The sequence below is a fragment of the Heterodontus francisci genome, chromosome 11 (genome assembly GCF_036365525.1).
Source record: "Heterodontus francisci isolate sHetFra1 chromosome 11, sHetFra1.hap1, whole genome shotgun sequence".
Classification (NCBI taxonomy): Eukaryota; Metazoa; Chordata; class Chondrichthyes; order Heterodontiformes; family Heterodontidae; genus Heterodontus; species Heterodontus francisci.
In genome coordinates this window covers 92,186,423-92,205,371 of record NC_090381.1, presented here as the reverse complement: position 1 = coordinate 92,205,371, position 18,949 = coordinate 92,186,423, and the positions used below count along the sequence as shown (strand labels likewise).

The following is an 18,949-nucleotide window of genomic DNA, read 5'->3' as shown; positions in this document are numbered from 1 at the left end:
CGCAGTTCTGCATCACAAACTTGCAGCACTGCTTTTCTCAGGAGATTGCAAGGGACACATTATTAGTAGTAACATCAATAGCGAGCTGAAACTGTATCATCTCAAGATGATGGCTGTAATGTGATTTTAAACATTCTGCCATCCACACCCCCATGAAAGTTCTATCCATTTCTATATTTATTATACATAGACACTGATTTTGTAAATCGTCGTAAATCTAACTATATCATTTCGTTGCAAGGAAGAGACTAAATACATTTTAAAGAAATGCATTTACAATTTGAGAGAAAACTAAAGTGCAACTAGAGGAACATTTTTGGCGTTGGCTTTCTAAATTTGAATGGCGGGTATACCTCTCCTTACTACGTTACGCGTCCATGGGACTTGCTGGCTTTCGAAGGCGGGGGGTAGGGGGGAGGAGCAGTGGACATGGCAAGCGAGTGAGAGTCTGAGGAACCCGGCGGGGATGATTGACACCTTGTCCGCGTGAAGGGGGCGGTGGGGTGGGGGGAAAAGAACGTAACAACATTCCGAAATAGAACGTAAACAAGGGAGTCAATGGCCAATGATCGGCGGCGTGGGATCGGGAGGGGGAGGGGGCGGAGTCGGTGCGCGGGCGAGTGGTTGGCTGAGCGTGTGAGTGCGCGCCCCCCCCCCGCCCTCTCTCTCCTGCCCGATGGGCGTGCCCGCGTGCGCGCACCCGGCAGGTACTGATTCAAGGCGAGTTGTCAATCGCTGCGTGCACGTGCGTCACATGCTGAGCGGGAGCGGCGCGAGGAGAGGGAGGAGGGGGTCACTCACATCGGGATGCGCGCTTCTTGTGGCTCGGTATTGGAGGCGGAAAAATTAATAGCAGTTTTTTTTTAAAAAAAAAACTCCGCAAAGTAAGCCCAAGTGCGTCGTGTGTTTTCTTTTTTTGTTGGTGAAAGGTCAGCTGATTTTCATCCCCTCGCCTCATCCCTGTAACTGTTTTTAATTTTATTTTTGAATCCTGTCAGGGTGTCCGGTTCGCTCCGGTCCGCTCTCTTTCCCCCCCCCCCCTCATGATGGCGAGTCCGCCTGAGCCCAGCTCACCGAGCGCCGAGAGCTTCTCGGACGTGAGGAAGGTGGGTTACTTGAGGAAACCCAAGAGCATGCACAGGCGGTTCTTCGTGCTGCGGGCTCCGAGCGAGCTGGGGCCGGCCCGGCTCGAGTACTACGAGAACGAGAAGAAATGGAGGCACAAGGCGGGCGCTCCCAAGCGCTCGGTCCACCTGGAGAGTTGCTTCAACATTAACAAGAGGGCCGACTCCAAGAACAAGTACCTGGTGGCCCTCTACACCCGGGATGAGTACTTCGCCGTGGCCGCCGACTGCGAGAGCGAGCAGGAAAGTTGGTACCAGGCGCTGCTGGAGCTGCACAACCGGGGCAAGGTGCCCGAGGAGCGCGGGGAGCGGGACGGGGGCGCCGCCGCCGGTTCAGCCAGCACCGCCGGCGGCGTGGGAGCGGGGGAGGACAGCTACGGGGAAGCCAGCCCCGGGCCGGCTTTCAAAGAAGTTTGGCAAGTGGTCTTGAAGCCCAAAGGCTTGGGACACACCAAGAACCTGGTCGGTATTTACCGGCTGTGCCTGACCAACAAGACCATCAGCCTGGTGAAGCTGAACTCGGACGCGGCGGCCGTGGTCCTGCAGCTGATGAATATCCGGCGTTGCGGGCACTCGGAGAATTTCTTCTTCATCGAGGTGGGCAGGTCAGCGGTGACCGGTCCCGGGGAGTTTTGGATGCAAGTGGACGATTCCGTGGTGGCGCAGAACATGCACGAAACCATCCTGGAGGCTATGAAGGCGATGAGCGAGGAGTTCCGACCCCGCAGCAAAAGCCAGTCGGCGTCCAGCTCCAACCCCATCTCGGTGCCTCTCCGAAGGCACCTCAACAACCCGCCGCCCAGCCAGGTCGGACTGAGCCGGAGGTCACGGACCGAGAGCATCACTACCATCTCACCTGCTGGCAAGCACAACTCATTCCGGGTCCGAGCTTCCAGCGACGGCGAGGGCACCATGTCCAGACCGGCCTCTGTGGACGGCAGCCCGGTTAGCCCCAGTGCCACCCGGGGGCACACTCACCGTCACCGAGGTGGCTGCAGGCTGCACCCACCTCTCAATCACAGCAGGTCGATTCCCATGCCATCCACACACTGTTCCCCGTCAGCTACAAGCCCAGTCAGTTTATCGTCCAGCAGCACCAGTGGCCACGGATCCACCTCTGACAGTCTTTTCCCTAGGCGTTCCAGCGCCTCCATCTCAGGATCACCGAGCGATGGGGGGTTCATTTCATCAGATGAGTACGGATCCAGCCCGTGTGATTTCAGGAATTCCTTCAGGAGCGTAACTCCAGATTCCTTGGGACATACTCCTCCTGCAAGGGAGGAGCAGGAGTTAAATAATTACATCTATATGGGTAAGCATTCAAACCTGGCTCCAAATTGTCAGAACAGGGGTAGTCAGAGGTGGACTCCGACAAAAGCTGAAGATCCAGATTCAGATAAAGGATTTAGGAAGCGGGCTCATTCATCAGGTACTTCACCACCTATGGTGATGCACCAAAAGACCCCTTCCACTGCTTCCTTTGAGGAATACACAGAGATGACACCATCTTACCTGGGCAGCCGTTTATCATGTAAAAATTCTGCTTTTGTACCTACTCATTCATACCCTGAGGAATGTTTAGATCTTCAGCTAGGAGAAGGCAGACGTTACAGTCAGATGGATGATGGCTATATGCCAATGTTACCTGGAGTGGCTCCTATGCCCAGTAAGAATGACTACATGCCAATGAGCCCAAAAAGTGTTTCTGCCCCACAACAGATTATTAATCCACGCCAGCACTCTCGAAAAGATGGTTATATGATGATGTCACCTAGTGGCAGTTGCTCACCAGAAAATGTGAACTATGGAAAAATATGGACTAACGGAGGGAACTCTAAGCTGTCTGTTGAGAGCAATGATGGGAAATTGTCATGTAGTGATTACATAAATATGTCCCCTGCAAGTTGTTCAACAACAAGCACTCCACCAGACTGCTTCTTCAATCCAGTTGAAGAGCCTCATAAACCTGTTTGTTCATACTTTTCGCTGCCTCGTTCCTTTAAACACGTGCATAGAAAAAATGACGAGTCCCCTTTACGAATTGCTGTAAATTCAGGCCGTCTTTTGTATGGCGAGGATTCTTCTTCATCTACAAGCAGTGATAGTTTAGGAGGACAGGATGGCGGGCATCATATGGTTAATCCTGTTAAAAAGGAGTTGTATGTACCGATGAAAGGTAAACTTGTACGGCCCACTAGGCTGTCACTTGATAACACTAAAGCAAGTACATTGCCCAGAACACGAGAGCATCCCCTTCCTCCAGAGCCAAAAAGCCCAGGCGAGTATGTAAATATTGAATTCAGTGACAAAACCTTTTCTTCCAGTTCATTGTCTCTTGTTGATTCCTCTTTAGTTGGAGACAATCATCCTGATCAACAAAGGCCACCTATGTCAGAATACATGAATATGAATTTAAAAACAGATGCATCCAAGTTTGGTTATGTATCAAAATCTGCAGTGGACATCACCAGCTCTGCATCTGCCTGCACATCCAGCACTTGCAGAAAAGATAGAGGGCAGGCAAGCTGTGATTATGTTAGTATGCAGCTTGTTGCCACCTGCCCAGACTTACTGGAATCATCAGTGAGTAACTATACAGAGATGACAGTCAGTGGAGGTATAACGCCTTCCATATCCATTCTACCTCGGGCAGAAGAGAGCTCATTGAACACTGTTTCTGATGTACTACCTGGTCCTATGCTGGACCAGATTTCAGGGAGGAGTGCCTTTACTGTGCTTAATCTTGTCCCCAATCGGAGCCAAGGTGCCAAAGTTATCCGTGTTGATCCCCAAGGAAGAAGGCGACATAGTTCTGAGACTTTCACTTCCACGGCTAGTGTGACTGGCATAACTCTATCTTATGTCGATCACATTAAACGGCATAGTTCGGTGTCCTTTGAGAATGTGTGGCTTAACAAATCAGGAGATTCTTTGGCTGCAGGTGCCAAAGACCAGCCAAATGATGCCACAGTGCAGAATGATTGTGGAAATAGTATGAATTACATTGACTTGGACTTGTTAAATGATTTTAACAACAAAGATTGGACCTCTTCTCAGCATGTAACTCCTCATCAACCTCATGGAAGTAACTCTGGTGGTGGTGATGAGCTGAATTCATATGCAAGCATCACCTTCCAGAAGCCAGATGAAATAAGTAAACCTACAGAAAGGGAAGGTAAGGGCACAGAACTAAATGCTGACAGTCATTTTGCTGATTGCTAATGTTTTGCTTGAATAATTTTTTTGTACTTTTCCCAGCATTCCAAGTGTCATGTTTTGTCAATGTCTACAAAAATTGCATTTCTGTATTGGGTGAGAGCTCAAAAAAGTTTACATTAGAATTTTAGTTGCTTCAAAAAAATGTAATGTTTTTTTGTATGTTTGAGTTTTGAATCTTGAATAATTTATGAAATTCTTGAAAATACAGAATTTTTCAGATTGGCATATTGGGGAAATATGTATCTAAATTTAAAGCTTTTTACAGATATAGTAAGAACACCCCTTGAGTATCCTCGCTTGTCAAACCTATATGAAAATTTTCATAGTTCCATTAAATGAACTAGCTGGGTTGGTGTTTATAGTTACATACCATATGTATAAATGGTTTATTATATAGGAAATGGGGGACGGTAGCATAGTGGTAATGTTACTGGATGAGTCATCCAGAGGCCCGGGCTAATGCTCCAGAGACATGAATTCAAATCCCACCACGGCAGCTGAGGAAATTTAAATTCATTAATTAATAAACCTGGAATGACATTTTGGTCTCAGTAATAATTATCATGAAACTACCAGATTATTATAAAAACCCATCTGGTTCACGAATGTTCTTCGGGAAGGAAATCTGTTACTTACCTGCTCTGGCCGACATGTGACTCCAGACACATAGCAATATGCCTGACTCTTAACTGCTGTCTGAAATGACCGAGCAAGCCACTCAGTTCAAAGGGCAATTGGGGATGGGCAATAAATGCTGGCCTTGTCAGCAACGCTCACATCACAGAATTGTTAGTGCAGAAGGAGGCCATTCAGCCCATCGTGTCAGCACCGGCTCTTCGATTGAGCAATTCACCAAGTGCTACTTCTCCCCGTAACCCTGCACCTTCTTCCTTTTCATATAACAGTCTAATTCCCTTTTGAATGCTTCAGTTGAACCTGCTTTCACCTCACTCTCAAAAACAAATTTTTAAAAAATATAGAAAACTGGCCCTGAAGATTATTTGCTTAATCTCAATATTCTGTCGTTAAATATTGGGCTCCATTTAATTCTTGTTCAGAAATAACAAAGCTATTCTCCAAATGTTAATGCTGTAAAATACATTTCTCTCAGATTTGTATTTTTGTATGTGCTAATCCTGCTTCCTGAATTGAGCACAAGAAACTTGAGCCTCCAGAATTGGTTGCTTTGGTTGCAGGAATTGTTTTGCAATTGAGAAGAATATGCATTTTTCCAGTTCGGTCTGTTTATGGAATTTTTAGTACTCAGCAAGAGTTGATTTTGAATTAGTCAATTCCAATGAGAGTTACTAGTTTGGAGCCCCTGGCCTGAAAGGGGAATAACATTGTGTGTGGGACCAGTGTGCTTGACTTATCAGTTTGGCTACATGATCAGCACTACATACTTTGTGAATAGTTATAAAAGATTTTGATAATTAGAAAGCAAGACCTGGTGGTTCCAATCGTCACTCCTTGTGACTTGGCAGGAACACAGTGGAGCCTTATATCTTTCCCTGTATCATGCTTATAAAATAGTGAAATGGCTGCAACATTTATTGAATATTTTGGAGAAATCTGTGGAGCCACTGAGCTGCCTTCATGGTTTGGCAGACTGTTATTTCACCACAAACACACGTCACTTAACCTTTTTGACAACTGAAGCAACAGTACTGTTGCAAAATAAGTCTTCTGTTTGTTCAGCAAATGTGAATTAAGAAAAGTTTCCTGAATTCATCTGTTTCTCTGATGCAATGATTGAAGAGGCAGGAGAGCTTCAAGAATGTATCATTGAAAACATGAATCGGGACACAGTTGTTGAAGTTTTTGTAGAGTAAATCATATCTTTTGGAGAGATTCCAAAGGATATTTTTGGAATCTGAAGGGTATGGATATAAATGTGTGTGGATCATAGACTTTGTTTAATGAGGAAGATTCTTATGTGAAGAAATTCAGAAGTAAATTTTCAGCACAGCGCAATGCAGATAATGTGACGGGGTGGTGGGGAGAAAGAGTTTGTCCATGTTTTGTGGGTAATTACAGAATGACAGAGGATTGAGTAAAGGCCTTGTGCCAGTGAATTACAATGGTGTGTGTGTAAATCTGAATAGGGGAAGACAAAGTAGGAGCAAATATCCAATCCATTGGTACGCTTGTAATATAAGTCTTTTAATATAAATGTTTCCCCTGAAAAGTAATAGGCAGAGGATGCTGCTTTTTGATTGTATTAACCGCCCTCCCCCACAACCGTATATTAAGTTGGAAAGGGCTGCAGTATGTGGATAGTTAATGTCATTTGCTTCAGCTTTTTGTCTGTCAAGGACACAGACTATGGATTTTCTCTGGTCACGCTGCACAGATAGATAATGCACTCATAAACTGCACTGTCTACTGAAAGAAGAATAGATCTGAGATATGATTGTGATGCCCCATAACTGTCATTTCCACAGACAGGTATGAGCTAAAGAATTTTTTTTTAAGGGGTGGTGAGGGAAGAAGTATAATGCATACAACATGTGGCTTGTACATTAAATGGTGCTGACCTTTGCTCTGGCTCTGTTTAGTGATTGGTAAGAACCCAGTGCATGTGAAGAGGTCAGTACCATAAAATATGCAGATTGTACATTGCATTTACATTAGAGAAAGATACTGATTGTTTTTCGATGGCCTCATTGTTTAACCTTGCATGAAAGGTATTTCATTCTTGGAATTTTGAAGGTGTAAAGAATAAACAAAAATTTAAATTATTTTTGGGATGGAGAAAATATGGAAGATACTGTAAATAGATGTAAGCTTTATTTAAAATCTCATGTATCATTTTCAGACTGGGAAATAGTATGTGCAGAAGCATTCTGAAAAAGATTCCAATCTGGATGTGAAGCAATAGAACCAGATATGCATAATCAGGAATTAAGTAACTAGCTGGGCACCACATAGATTTTGTTTTGCAAGTTTACTTCATGACCAGGTGTGCGACAGTAATAGTTTTGTTTTCAGTAAGTGTTCTAGGTTAAAGACCATGTGTATTGAATAAGTTAAGTCATTGATGCAAGGATTGCCTGCAGAAAATTGAATGGTTATACAGGCTTTCTAATCATTTTTGGCAAAAACAACCATGATACCGGTGATGAGAGTTTTGCATATTATTTAAATGTTTCTGGACTTGGCAGCCTTCTTAGAGCAGTATCCAAAGACACATTGTACAGCGAGCTCGCCACTGGTATCAGACCCACCGGCCGTCCATGTCTCCGTTATAAAGACGTCTGCAAACGCGACATAAAATCGTGTGACATTGATCACAAGTCGTGGGAGTCAGTTGCCAGCATTCGCCAGAGCTGGCGGGCAGCCATAAAGACAGGGCTAAATTGTGGCGAGTCGAAGAGACTTAGTAGTTGGCAGGAAAAAAGACAGAGGCGCAAGGGGAGAGCCAACTGTGCAACAGCCCCGACAAACAAATTTCTCTGCAGCACCTGTGGAAGAGCCTGTCACTCCAGAATTGGCCTTTATAGCCCCTCCAGGCGCTGCTTCACAAACCACTGACCACCTCCAGGCGCGTATCCATTGTCTCTCGAGATAAGGGGGCCCAAAAAGAAAAAGAAAGAATTATGGTAGAGAATGGCTTCAGTTCTGAAGAGAGAGATTTGCAACGTTCCATTACTCTATAGCACGTTGATAGCTTGTTTAAGATCACAAGGAGGTTGATCGAAATGGGAATTATTGCTAGAAAATTTGAAAGGAAATGATCTCCATTTAGACAGCGGTGTTCAGATTGGAGGGTGGTAGACAGTGGTGTTCCCCAGGCTTCAGTGCTAGCACTGCTGCTTTTTTTGTATTCCAATATCCAAGTCATTTATATGCTTCAGTAAAATTTCAAAATTTGCCAATGGTACCAAGCTTGGAGGTGTGGCAAACCGTGAGGATGATACCACTCGACTACAAGAGGACTTCGGCTAGCAGACGAGTGGCAGATGGAATTTAATATAGAGAAGTGTGAGGTGATACATTTTGGCAGAAGAGATAGGGAGAGGCAATATCGAATAAATGGCACAGTTCTAAAGAGTGTACAGGACAGAGGGACCTGGTGGGTTCATCTTTGAAGGTGGCAGGACATATTGCGAGAGTAGTTAGCAAAACATGGAATCTTGGGCTTCATAAATGGAGGTATTGAGTACAAAAGCAGGGAAGTTATGCTGAACCCTTACAAAGCTTTGGTTAGGTCACAGTTCTGGTCACCACACTTTAGGAAGGATGTGAGGGTCCTTGAGACAGAGGAGGTTCCAGATCTATGGGATTTTAGCTACAAGGTTAAGTTGGAGAAGCTGGTGTCGGAGGGGAGATTTGATTGAAGTGTACGGGATTATGACAGGTTTAACTAAGGTAGACAAAGAAAAGCTGTTCCCAGTAGCTGATGGTACAGGGACTAGGGGACACAGATTTAAGGTTTGGGATAGGAGATGCAGGGGGATGTGGGGATTAACTTTTTTTATGCAGCACATGGTAATGACCTGGAATTCGATGCCTCTGAGGGTGATGGAAATGATGAGTTCAAAAGGAAATTGGATGGGCACTTGAGGGAAATAAACTTGCAAGGCTACGGGGATGAAGCCAGGGAATGGGACTGACTGGATTGCTCTACAGAGAACCGATGTAGGTTCGATGGGCTGAATAGCCTTTTTCTGTGCCATAATGACTTTATAACTACTCTTTCCTTTTAATATTACCCTGAAAGCTAGTTGTTTAAAGGACATCTGTTTTGTTCACTGGACTTGTATTTCTTCAAATCAATACATTTAATATACTGTTATGCACTGTAACATTCCAAAGAGCTTCTTTCCTGGATTGCTGGTCAGTGATTCCCTTTATTGTGTAGATTTGCTTCATAGAATCGTTCTGGAGGCAATTGCAGTCATTAATTGCAAATGCAGCATGCTCTGCCATTTTGTTACTAAAGGAATCTTTGTGTGTGTATGTGTGCTTGTTTGTTTGTTTATGCAAGGTTGCTAACATCTATCTGGTCTAATCTTCATTTTACATTTTCATGGAGGACTAGGATATAATTCTGCTTTGTCAACAAATGTTTTTATATGAGAAAACCTCTTCATCAAGATCTTTTCCACTCACTATTGCTGGTTGAACATTTTACCCTAGCAAACCAAAGTATGCTATTTGATAGGCAAATCTGCATTCTTAACATTATCTGAATTCTTTGAGGACATGACTTTAATTTGAAGGAGGGGGGTTGAATTTAAGGAGTGGTTACTGCTTGTAACCAGAGTACTCTTTCTGTGTGATTACATAGTATCTTCGTAGTTGTTGTCTCTTTATCCCTCTTTCTTTATCTTCCTACTCCTTTCCACACCACCCACCCACCGCAACAGACACAATTTCTAAGTGTGGGTTAAAGAGTATAACATTTAGTTGCTGAAATTTCAGGGCAAGCACAAATAGCTAACCTTCCAATGATTTTAAACTTCTCAATACTAAGATAACTGGATGTTTTGTGAGGGATTAGTAACTGCTACATAATCAGCACTGGCTCCCTTCAGTAGTACTGTGCGTACCTATCTTCTGTTGAAATTGACTTCCTTACTGCTATCGCGGTGCCTTCTATGTAATCCTGTATTGAGAGAGTATCCACCATAACACAGACTGCAGTTTTGTCCAAAAAATGTGTAAAGTATGAACTACATAATTTAAATAGAGACTGGAGCAGTAGTCAGGTCATCACCTAAATAGTAAAGCCATCAAGACTGGGAAGTTGTGAAGTAAAAACGGATGGGGGAAATCCTAAGTACATCTGACGACTTTGAAGGAAAGTATGAAGGGTGTGAAATACAGCTGTCACAGAAATTGTAAGATATACTCTGCTCTCAAAACAGTGAAGCCAGTCTTTGACCGGTATTTCCTTTTGTAGAAAAATGTTTCCAGCTGTGTTACATCACCCTATTTTTTCTTTGTTCCACAATAAATGAACATTGTGGGGGTCAGGGATTAATTAGACATTTTTGTCAGGGGAGGGAAATGAATCTGCTTCCAGATGCGCGCTCACAAGCGATTCAGACATTTACTTCTGTTTCCTATTTAGGCCCTTACTTAAAGTTTGAAAAATTGTTTCTAAAAACAATAAATATTGCATAAACAAATATGTTTTTATAAATTCTGAAAGTGGGAAAAAAAGCTTCTGAATCAGTTAGGCGCAAGAATAAAAAAGCTTACAGCTTGGTAGAGGAAGAAAAAGGTATATATGTAAGAATGGAGGCGGGGTGGAAGAAAAAGGAATAGCAAGGATGAGTTACAGAAAGAAAGTAATTCCACTGTGAAAGTGGTTACGAGGCTGCATTTGTAATACTGTATCAGCTGGAAACTGGTATACGCAGGGAGTGGTTTTCATCTGGCAATGTCCTGTTGCATGGTATGTTTCTTCAGCTGAAAATGTCAACACTTGCACACTTAGCTCTTCACCAATTTTGACAGTCTGTTTGCTAGAAATTACTGGAAAGCCTCTCTCTTAAGTTATTAAGAGCCCAAGAAGTCTTGAGCACTTTTTAAAACTCACTTCAACAATGAAGTGAAATTTACACTCCATACCCAAGACTAAGTGATGGAGTGTCTGACACCACTGCATTTTGTTTATCCATTATCACCCTTGATTTCTTTGCTTTTACATTGGCACTAGTTTAATTCAGAGTGTAGGGGAGTTGTATCAGTGTGCCATTTCCCTAAATTTAAAGTTCCTTATCTTGCAAAGTTATGAGCGGCATGGACAGAGTGGATAGTCAGAAGCTTTTTCCCAGGGTGGAAGAGTCAGTTACTAGGGGACATAGGTTTAAGGTGCGAGGGGCAAAGTTTAGAGGGGATGTGCGAGGCAAGTTTTTTTTTTTTACACGCAGGGTGGTGAGTGCCTGGAACTTGCTGCCAGGGGAGGTGGTGGAAGCAGATACGATAGCGACGTTTAAGAGACATCTTGACAAATACATGAATAGGAAGGGAATAGAGGGATATGGGCCCCGGAAGTGCAGAAGGTGTTAGTTTAGGCAGGCATCAAGATTGGCGCAGGCTTGGAGGGCCGAATGGCCTGTTCCTGTGCTGTACTGTACTTTGTTCTTTCTTTGCCTATACTGTCAGTTTTACATTGCTGTGAAATGCAAACTTTGTCACAGCAACCCCAAAGTGAGTTCATGACAGCATCCTGCCAAGCACAGCACATTGTTTGAGGGGTGCTCAATCGATGGGGAAACTGTATAGTTGTTAAAGGGAGATAAAGGAAAATGAACAACCGTTCAAACTGAGATGTGCAAGAAAACTCTTGGTGTCCCTGTATATACATACAATGTAGGCCTGAAAAGTAACAGCCACTTTTTTTATTTTGTAAAGCCTTATCCTGTGCCTCATTCAAATTAATTTTTTCACAAAGTTTGTTTCTAGCAGTTTGACTGTGTTAATACTTGGGGAGGGGAAGTGGGTAGATTGGGAATTATACAACTGAGAATGATGGGGGTTTTTTGCAGTTGGTTTCAAACATTTTAGCGACAGCAAGCATGTCTCTGCAGGAAGGTCTTTTTCTTGAAGCAGGTGCTTAGTTGTATGTGATGGGGGAAGTGACTCATGGAGCCTTTGAACTGGATAAGGAATGTGTCTGGGGAGAAGAGACTGATTGTTTGCTGCTACTACTACAAGCCTTAGGGCCTGAAACCGATGGGAAGGAATGTTATTGTGTCTTTGAAAGCAGGTTTCTCACATGTCTTTATGAGGTAGGGCCCCTGTGGAGTATCCTTCAATACCCGGCGTAACAGTGGCTGTCTGCCCATCCTGATCTGATTGGATAGTAATTGTTTGCCCAGTCTAGTGGTGAGGGGCCACAGGAAGGTTCCATAACCATCTACTGTGACCACCAAGTTGAATTCACAAGAATATATTTGAGGAGTGTCGACTAAAGATCAGTTTCTAAATGTTGATAAATTCACTAGAAATTGGGCTGCAAAGTGTGACCAGATGCAAGAAATATTCTGATAGGTAGCATTAACACCACTTTCCTGTTGTTCGAGCAGCTTAATATACTTTAAATTTTTTTATAAGATGAGAAATGCTTAGGAAATTGAGTCTAATTCAGTTACATCTCAAAAAATGTCTATTTACCTTGCTGATATTTCCATATATATGCCAATGTCCAAATTAATATTGTGAAGAATAAGTATGTATTGCCCTTTCTTGATTATGTTAAGCATGAAGAGTTTTTAGTACTATAATTCATAGTCATGGGTCTGGAAATGTTAAAAAAAAATTTAAGTTGGTATTTTACATCTGTTTTTGATCTGAAGGCAGCCACTATTGACTTACTATACCTGATCCATGCACTGCACAGGTCAACAGATCTAGCTAGTTTGAAGTAACTTTTTATTTAAAATGTTTTTAGTAAATATCTGGGATGCTTTTATATATTTGAAAATGAATGTGAATTATCTATGTTATGCCTTTTATTTCTAATCAAACTCAAAAGTAAGGTGGGTAAAGCAATTGTACAGTTAGACACTTTTGGCTTTATGCTTGACATTGCATCTGCTCTCCAATTTTTGCATTCGTAATTCCCTGCAATCTAGGGGGTTAACAGGTGATTTGATTGAGGTTTTTAGGACTTTGAAAGGAATTGATAGGGTAGATAGAAACGTTTCCACTAGAAGAGTCTAGGACAAGGAGACAAAATCAGATCCAGGCTATTCAGGAGAGAAGTTAGGAAATACTACTTCATGCAAAGGGTGATAGGAGTATGGAACACACTCCCACAAATAGCAGTAAATTCTAGTTCAATTATTTTTAAATCTGAGATCAATAGATTTTCCCCCAGACCAGGATATAAAGGGATATGGAGCCAAGGTGGTTAGATAGAGTTAGGATACAGATCAGCCATGATCTCATTAAATGGCAGAACATGCTTGAAGAGCTGAATGACGACCTTCTGTTCTAATCTTGCTTTAAGAGCACTGGGCTCCATTTTTGTAAGGGGATACACAGGCAGAAAATGCTGTGACTGACTGTCTTATCCAGCCAACAGAATTCTAGGTCTGCAATTTCATAGAATAGCAGTGTAATTGGAATAGTGCTTGTCTACATTTCAGATGCAGGGGACAGGAAGGACCACATGCCACTTGTTGATTACTCTCCTGTTATGATAAAGCATCTTTTGAACTAAAAGTGATAAAAGTTGTTGATCAGTGTTATGACCAGGTGAGAAAGAGGTCCAGGGTTCCCTTTCAGCCTTCACCTGGTCTTACTGTAACAGGGTTTAAATTTAAAACACACCATATTTTTAGCTCCCTCTTGGTGAATCCTTGTTCACTTTTCTTCTTTGGCCTCCTTATCTCGAGAGACAATGGATAAGCGCCTGGAGGTGGTCAGTGGTTTGTGAAGCAGCGCCTGGAGTGGCTATAAAGGCCAATTCTAGAGTGACCGGCTCTTCCACAGGTGCTGCAGAGAAATTTGTTTGTCGGGGCTGTTGCACAGTTGGCTCTCCCCTTGCGCATCTGTCTTTTTTCCTGCCAACTACTAAGTCTCTTCGACTCGCCACATTTTAGCCCCGTCTTTATGGCTGCCCGCCAGCTCTGGCGAACGCTGGCAACTTCCAATTATAAGGCAAAGAAACCAGCGCAACAGGCTTTCTTGGGTTTAAATAAGAAAAGTTACATTTTATTAAAGTTAAACTCTAATTCGGTTGACGCCTACAGATACACGAGGCGCCCACGCTAGCATGCACGTGATACGCACATGCAGATAGAGATAGAAAGAAAAAAGAAATAAAGTGGAAAAGTTTGAGGCAATATCTGAGGTTTTTTGTGTTACGGTTCTTCGGGCTCACTGTAGAGTCCTTGATTGTAGGTAGATATTGCTTTTCGTTGGGGTCCAGTATTCTTCTTAACCTTGGTCACTGTAGGAGACTTTTCTCTCTTGGGGTTCATGTGTCTTCAGTGGATTCAGAGGCTTGTGAGAAAGAGACGGGAGCAGACAGGAGAGAGATCTTCTCAGTCCAGGAGCAAACAGCTTTCTGCCCAAAACTCTCTGTACAAATTCAAAAAAACTCCGGTTGCCCAGCAGCTTAGTCATGTGACTAGCTGGTTTGACCATGTCCGTTTGTGCATTCGGCCATCTTAGCAGTCAACCTGGAATGCGAGCTCCTCCACCTTCAACGTCTGGTGATCAAAGGTCCATTGTGGGTTGAATGTCAGGGAATGACTGCTTTGTCCTTCCAAACACCGTCTGTTAATATGAAAATGTCTTTTCCAGCTATGGCTGTTCTGTTCAAGTCCTCCCCTCACTCCAGTAACAGTTTAAAGTCAATGTTCATGACAAAATTAATGTGCCTCCGTTCTGGCAGGTGGGGGCCTACCATGACAATCCGAATGAGACAATGCTAGTCTTGCATCATAAACTTTTATTTATTCTACTTTAATATATTGTCATGTTTTGAAATTTTTGGGCTATTTTCCATTGAAAATATTTTATAATTATAACACGAAAATAGAAAATATATTCCTCCAGCCCTATAACTCTCAAAAATCTATACGCCTCCAGTTCTGGCCTCTTGAACATCCCCAATTTTAATCGCTCCACCAATAGCAGCTTTGCCTTCAGCTACCAAGGCCCTAAGCTCTGCAGTTCCCTCCCTAAACCTCTTTACCTCTGTTTCCTCCTTAGGCCGCTCCTTAAACAAATTGTTTTAACCATTGATAAATGCCTCATGCTTATCATGTTGTGATGCCTTTATTTGTTCTTCAGCCTCTGCAGTGAGCAATTCATCATCCTCAGTGATTTCAATCGTCATCACATCTCCCCTTGCTCCCTTCTGAATTCACTGTCCTCGTTTCCTGCCTAAACTTCTCCCCCCTCATAAATTCTCCCATCCATATCGACAGCCAGCCCCCTCAATCGTACACCCCCCCGCCCTTGTCTTGATCAGTGATGAGGCCATCCGTAATCATTTCCTCGTATCCATCACCACTGCATGCCGCTTCCGATCCCAATTCTTTCTGTGTCTATCCTTGAAGTGGGGCAGGGGAGAGACTCTTCCCTCCCAAGACAAAATTCTTCCACCAGGCCCCTCCCTGACCTCTCCAAGCTTATCTCATCCATGAGACCTACCTCTTACTCTCTTGACCCCATTTCGCTAAACTGCTGACCACCCAACATTCCTTTCTCGCCCCCATGCTTACTAATATTGTAAATGGTTCTGTCCTCTCAAGAACTGTCCACCTCTCTTTCAAAACTGCTGTAGTCATCTTAAAAAGAATATTCTTGGCTCCTTTGTCCTTGCAACATCCCTTTTCTGTCCAAAGTCTTGAATGCATCGTTGTCTCCCAATTCCATGCCCACCTTTCCTGCAACTCCCTGTTTGAACCTCGACCATCAAGTTTCTGCCTCTGCCATAACACTGAAACAGACCTTACCAAATCACAAATTAATCCTCTGTGACTGTAATCATGGTTCATTATCTCTCCTCATCCTCTCTGCAGCCTTTGACTCAGTTGGCCACATTCTCCTCCAGTGTGCCTCCTCTGTCTTTCAGCTCCAAAGGATTGTGCTTGTTTGCTTCCAGTCATACCTATGTGATTGTAGCCAGAGCATCTCCAGCAATGACTTTTCTTCCTTAACCCATGCTGTTAAGCCTGTATCCCAAGCATCTCTCCTTACCCCTCCCTTCACCCCCCCCCCTCCCTTCACCCCCCCCCCTCCCTTCACCCCCCCCCCTCCCTTCACCCCCCCCCTCCCTTCACCCCCCCCCCTCCCTTCACCCCCCCCCCTCCCTTCACCCCCCCCCCTCCCTTCACCCCCCCCCTCCCTTCACCCCCCCCCTCCCTTCACCCCCCCCCTCCCTTCACCCCCCCCCTCCCTTCACCCCCCCCCCTCCCTTCACCCCCCCCCCTCCCTTCACCCCCCCCCCTCCCTTCACCCCCCCCCCTCCCTTCACCCCCCCCCCCTCCCTTCACCCCCCCCCCCTCCCTTCACCCCCCCCCCCTCCCTTCACCCCCCCCCCTCCCTTCACCCCCCCCCCTCCCTTCACCCCCCCCCCCTCCCTTCACCCCCCCCCCCTCCCTTCACCCCCCCCCCCTCCCTTCACCCCCCCCCCCTCCCTTCACCCCCCCCCCCTCCCTTCACCCCCCCCCCTCCCTTCACCCCCCCCCCCTCCCTTCACCCCCCCCCCTCCCTTCACCCCCCCCCCCCTCCCTTCACCCCCCCCCCCCTCCCTTCACCCCCCCCCCTCCCTTCACCCCCCTCCCTCCCTTCACCCCCCTCCCTCCCTTCACACCCCCTCCCTCCCTTCACACCCCCCCCCTCCCTTCACACCCCCCCCCTCCCTTCACACCCCCCCCCTCCCTTCACCCCCCCCCCCCTCTCCCTCAAATCCTCATACATGCTGCCCTTTGGTGACATCATCCACAAACATGGGATCAGCTTCCACATTTACGCAGACAGTACTCAGCTCTACCTCTCCACTACCTTTCTTGACCCTTGTGCTAGCTCAGTTGTTATGACTGCTTGTTTAACATTTAGTTTTGGATGAACCATAGTTTTCTCCAGTTAAATGCAAAGACGACAAAAGCCATCATCATTAGCCATTTACCATGCATCTGTACGCTTGCCACAGGTTTCATTCGTCCCTCCTCGGCCAGTGTCTAAAACTGTCTTAGACCATTTGCAGCCGCAATGTCCTATTTTACCTGGAGCTGAGCTTCTAACTCTATATCTTAAGCAATAAAAAAGACAGCTACTTCCACCTCTGTCACCTCTGCTTCCACTGTCATCAGCCCACCTGCTGCTGAAACGATCATCCGTGCCTTTGTCACCTCCAGACCTGACTGTTAAAATGTCTTCCGGGACGATCCCCCATTCTCCACCCTACATAAACTTTATCTCATCAAAAACTCTGTTGTCTGTATCCTGTCTCATACCAGGGACTGCTTACCCATATCCTTGCTGATCTAGATTGACTCCTAGTTCCCCAATGTCTTAGATTTAACATTTTCATCCTTGTGTTTAAATTGCCTCATGGCTTTGCCCCTCCATATCTCCAGCTTTCTAATCTCCTGAAAACTGTCCATACTCTGACTTTGGCCTCCTATGCATTCCATCCTCCCTTCACTGTGCCGGTAGTGGCGGCAATGCCTTCGTCCACCTGCGTCCCAGCTCTGGAAATTGCTCCCTTTTACCCTCTGCCTCTGCACAGCCTTTCTTCTTTATGACTGTCTATAAAGCCCACTCTAACCAAGCTCTTTGGTTACCCCTTCTAATATCTCCTCCTTTGGTTCAGCGTCCATATTTTTTAATGTTCCATGTGCATTTCTTGTAGGTTAATGGTTCTATATGGTGGCATAAGTAGGATAAAGGCCAAGGTAATAGATTGGAAAAAAGCTAATTCTGAGGAAATGAGTATGACACTAAAGAGAGTAAACTGGCAGAAAATCTTGAAAAAGAGAGACAGGTACACAGTGGGGAATCTTCTTTTAAAAGGTTAATTAATAAAGTTCTAGTGGAATAGCATTCTCTTGAAGCCAAAAACAAGCAAGCTGATTTTGCGGCACTGTGGATGAACAAAGGACTAAAGGAAAAATTGATCCTAAAAAAAAAAGACATGTAAGTGAGTAATTGGATGCGAAAGGAGAGGACAAAAGGTAATATGAAGGCAAAGAGAAATTCTGAAATCAAATTATCAAGGAGTATAAAAAGAATTAAGTGTTCGACAGGCGCACGTAATAAAAGGAATGTTAAAGTAGGGATCGGGCCACTAAACGATGAGCAAGATAAACTTTCAGGTGATGAGAGAAATGGTAGAAGTGTTGAATAACTACCTCAGTATTTACTAAAGATCGTGAAATAGATACTTCACTCGAAGATGAGCTTAAAGAATAGTAATACAATTAGGATAGAAAGGGAGAAAATAATTGATAAACTAGCAAAGCTTAATGAGGCTAAAACCCCAGGTCTGGATTGTATGCACTCATGAATACTTCAGGAAACTGGAGAGGAAATAACAGAGCCAGTGGTTTATATGTACAAAAGATGGAGAAGTGAGGTAGCAGACAGCTAATTTCATTCCTACATACAAAAAGGAAGATGGAACGAAACCTAGGAACTGTAGACCAATCAGCTTAATGTCCGTGATAGAAAAGGTACTGGAATCTATACTAAACATGTAATGGAGCATGTAGAGATAGAAAGTATAAAAGTCAGCATAGATTCCGAAAGGCTGTTATGCTTAACTACCCGATAGAATTCTTGGAAGTGGTAATGGAAAGAGTAGTTGAGGGTATGCAGTAGCTGTCATATACTTGGATTTTCAAAAGGCCTTTCTTAGAATACCACACAGTAGGCTCATAACAAAGGTTAAGTCGGGGACAAATAGCTGAATGGTTGCAAATTAATGAAAAAATAGAAAGGAATAAAGGGTAGTTATTTAGATTAGAGGAAGATAGAAAACAGTGTACCATGAAGATCAATGCTGGGATCACTGTTCATAATTTATAGAATCATAGAATGGTTACAGCACGGACGGGCCCGCTCCCCCACCCTTTCCACTTAGCACTGCAGATTTTTTCTATTCAGATAATTATCCAATTCCCTTTTGA

The 18,949-nt window shown here is 44.3% G+C and overlaps 1 protein-coding gene across 2 annotated transcripts in view; it reads left to right on the top strand.

Annotated features, from left to right (window-relative positions):
- Positions 1–676: 676 nt before the first annotated feature.
- Positions 677–18,949, top strand: part of irs1 (insulin receptor substrate 1) — a 53,670-nt gene continuing 35,397 nt past the window's right edge. The window contains exons 1-2 of one of the 2 annotated variants that reach the window (XM_068042492.1): positions 677–2,436; positions 3,478–4,299. In XM_068042492.1, the coding sequence (XP_067898593.1) occupies positions 1,044–2,436; positions 3,478–4,299 (2,215 nt within the window). In that variant the 5' untranslated portion in view covers positions 677–1,043. Of the gene's footprint in view, positions 4,300–18,949 lie in introns of both variants that reach the window. The other variant, XM_068042491.1, reaches the window with a different exon arrangement.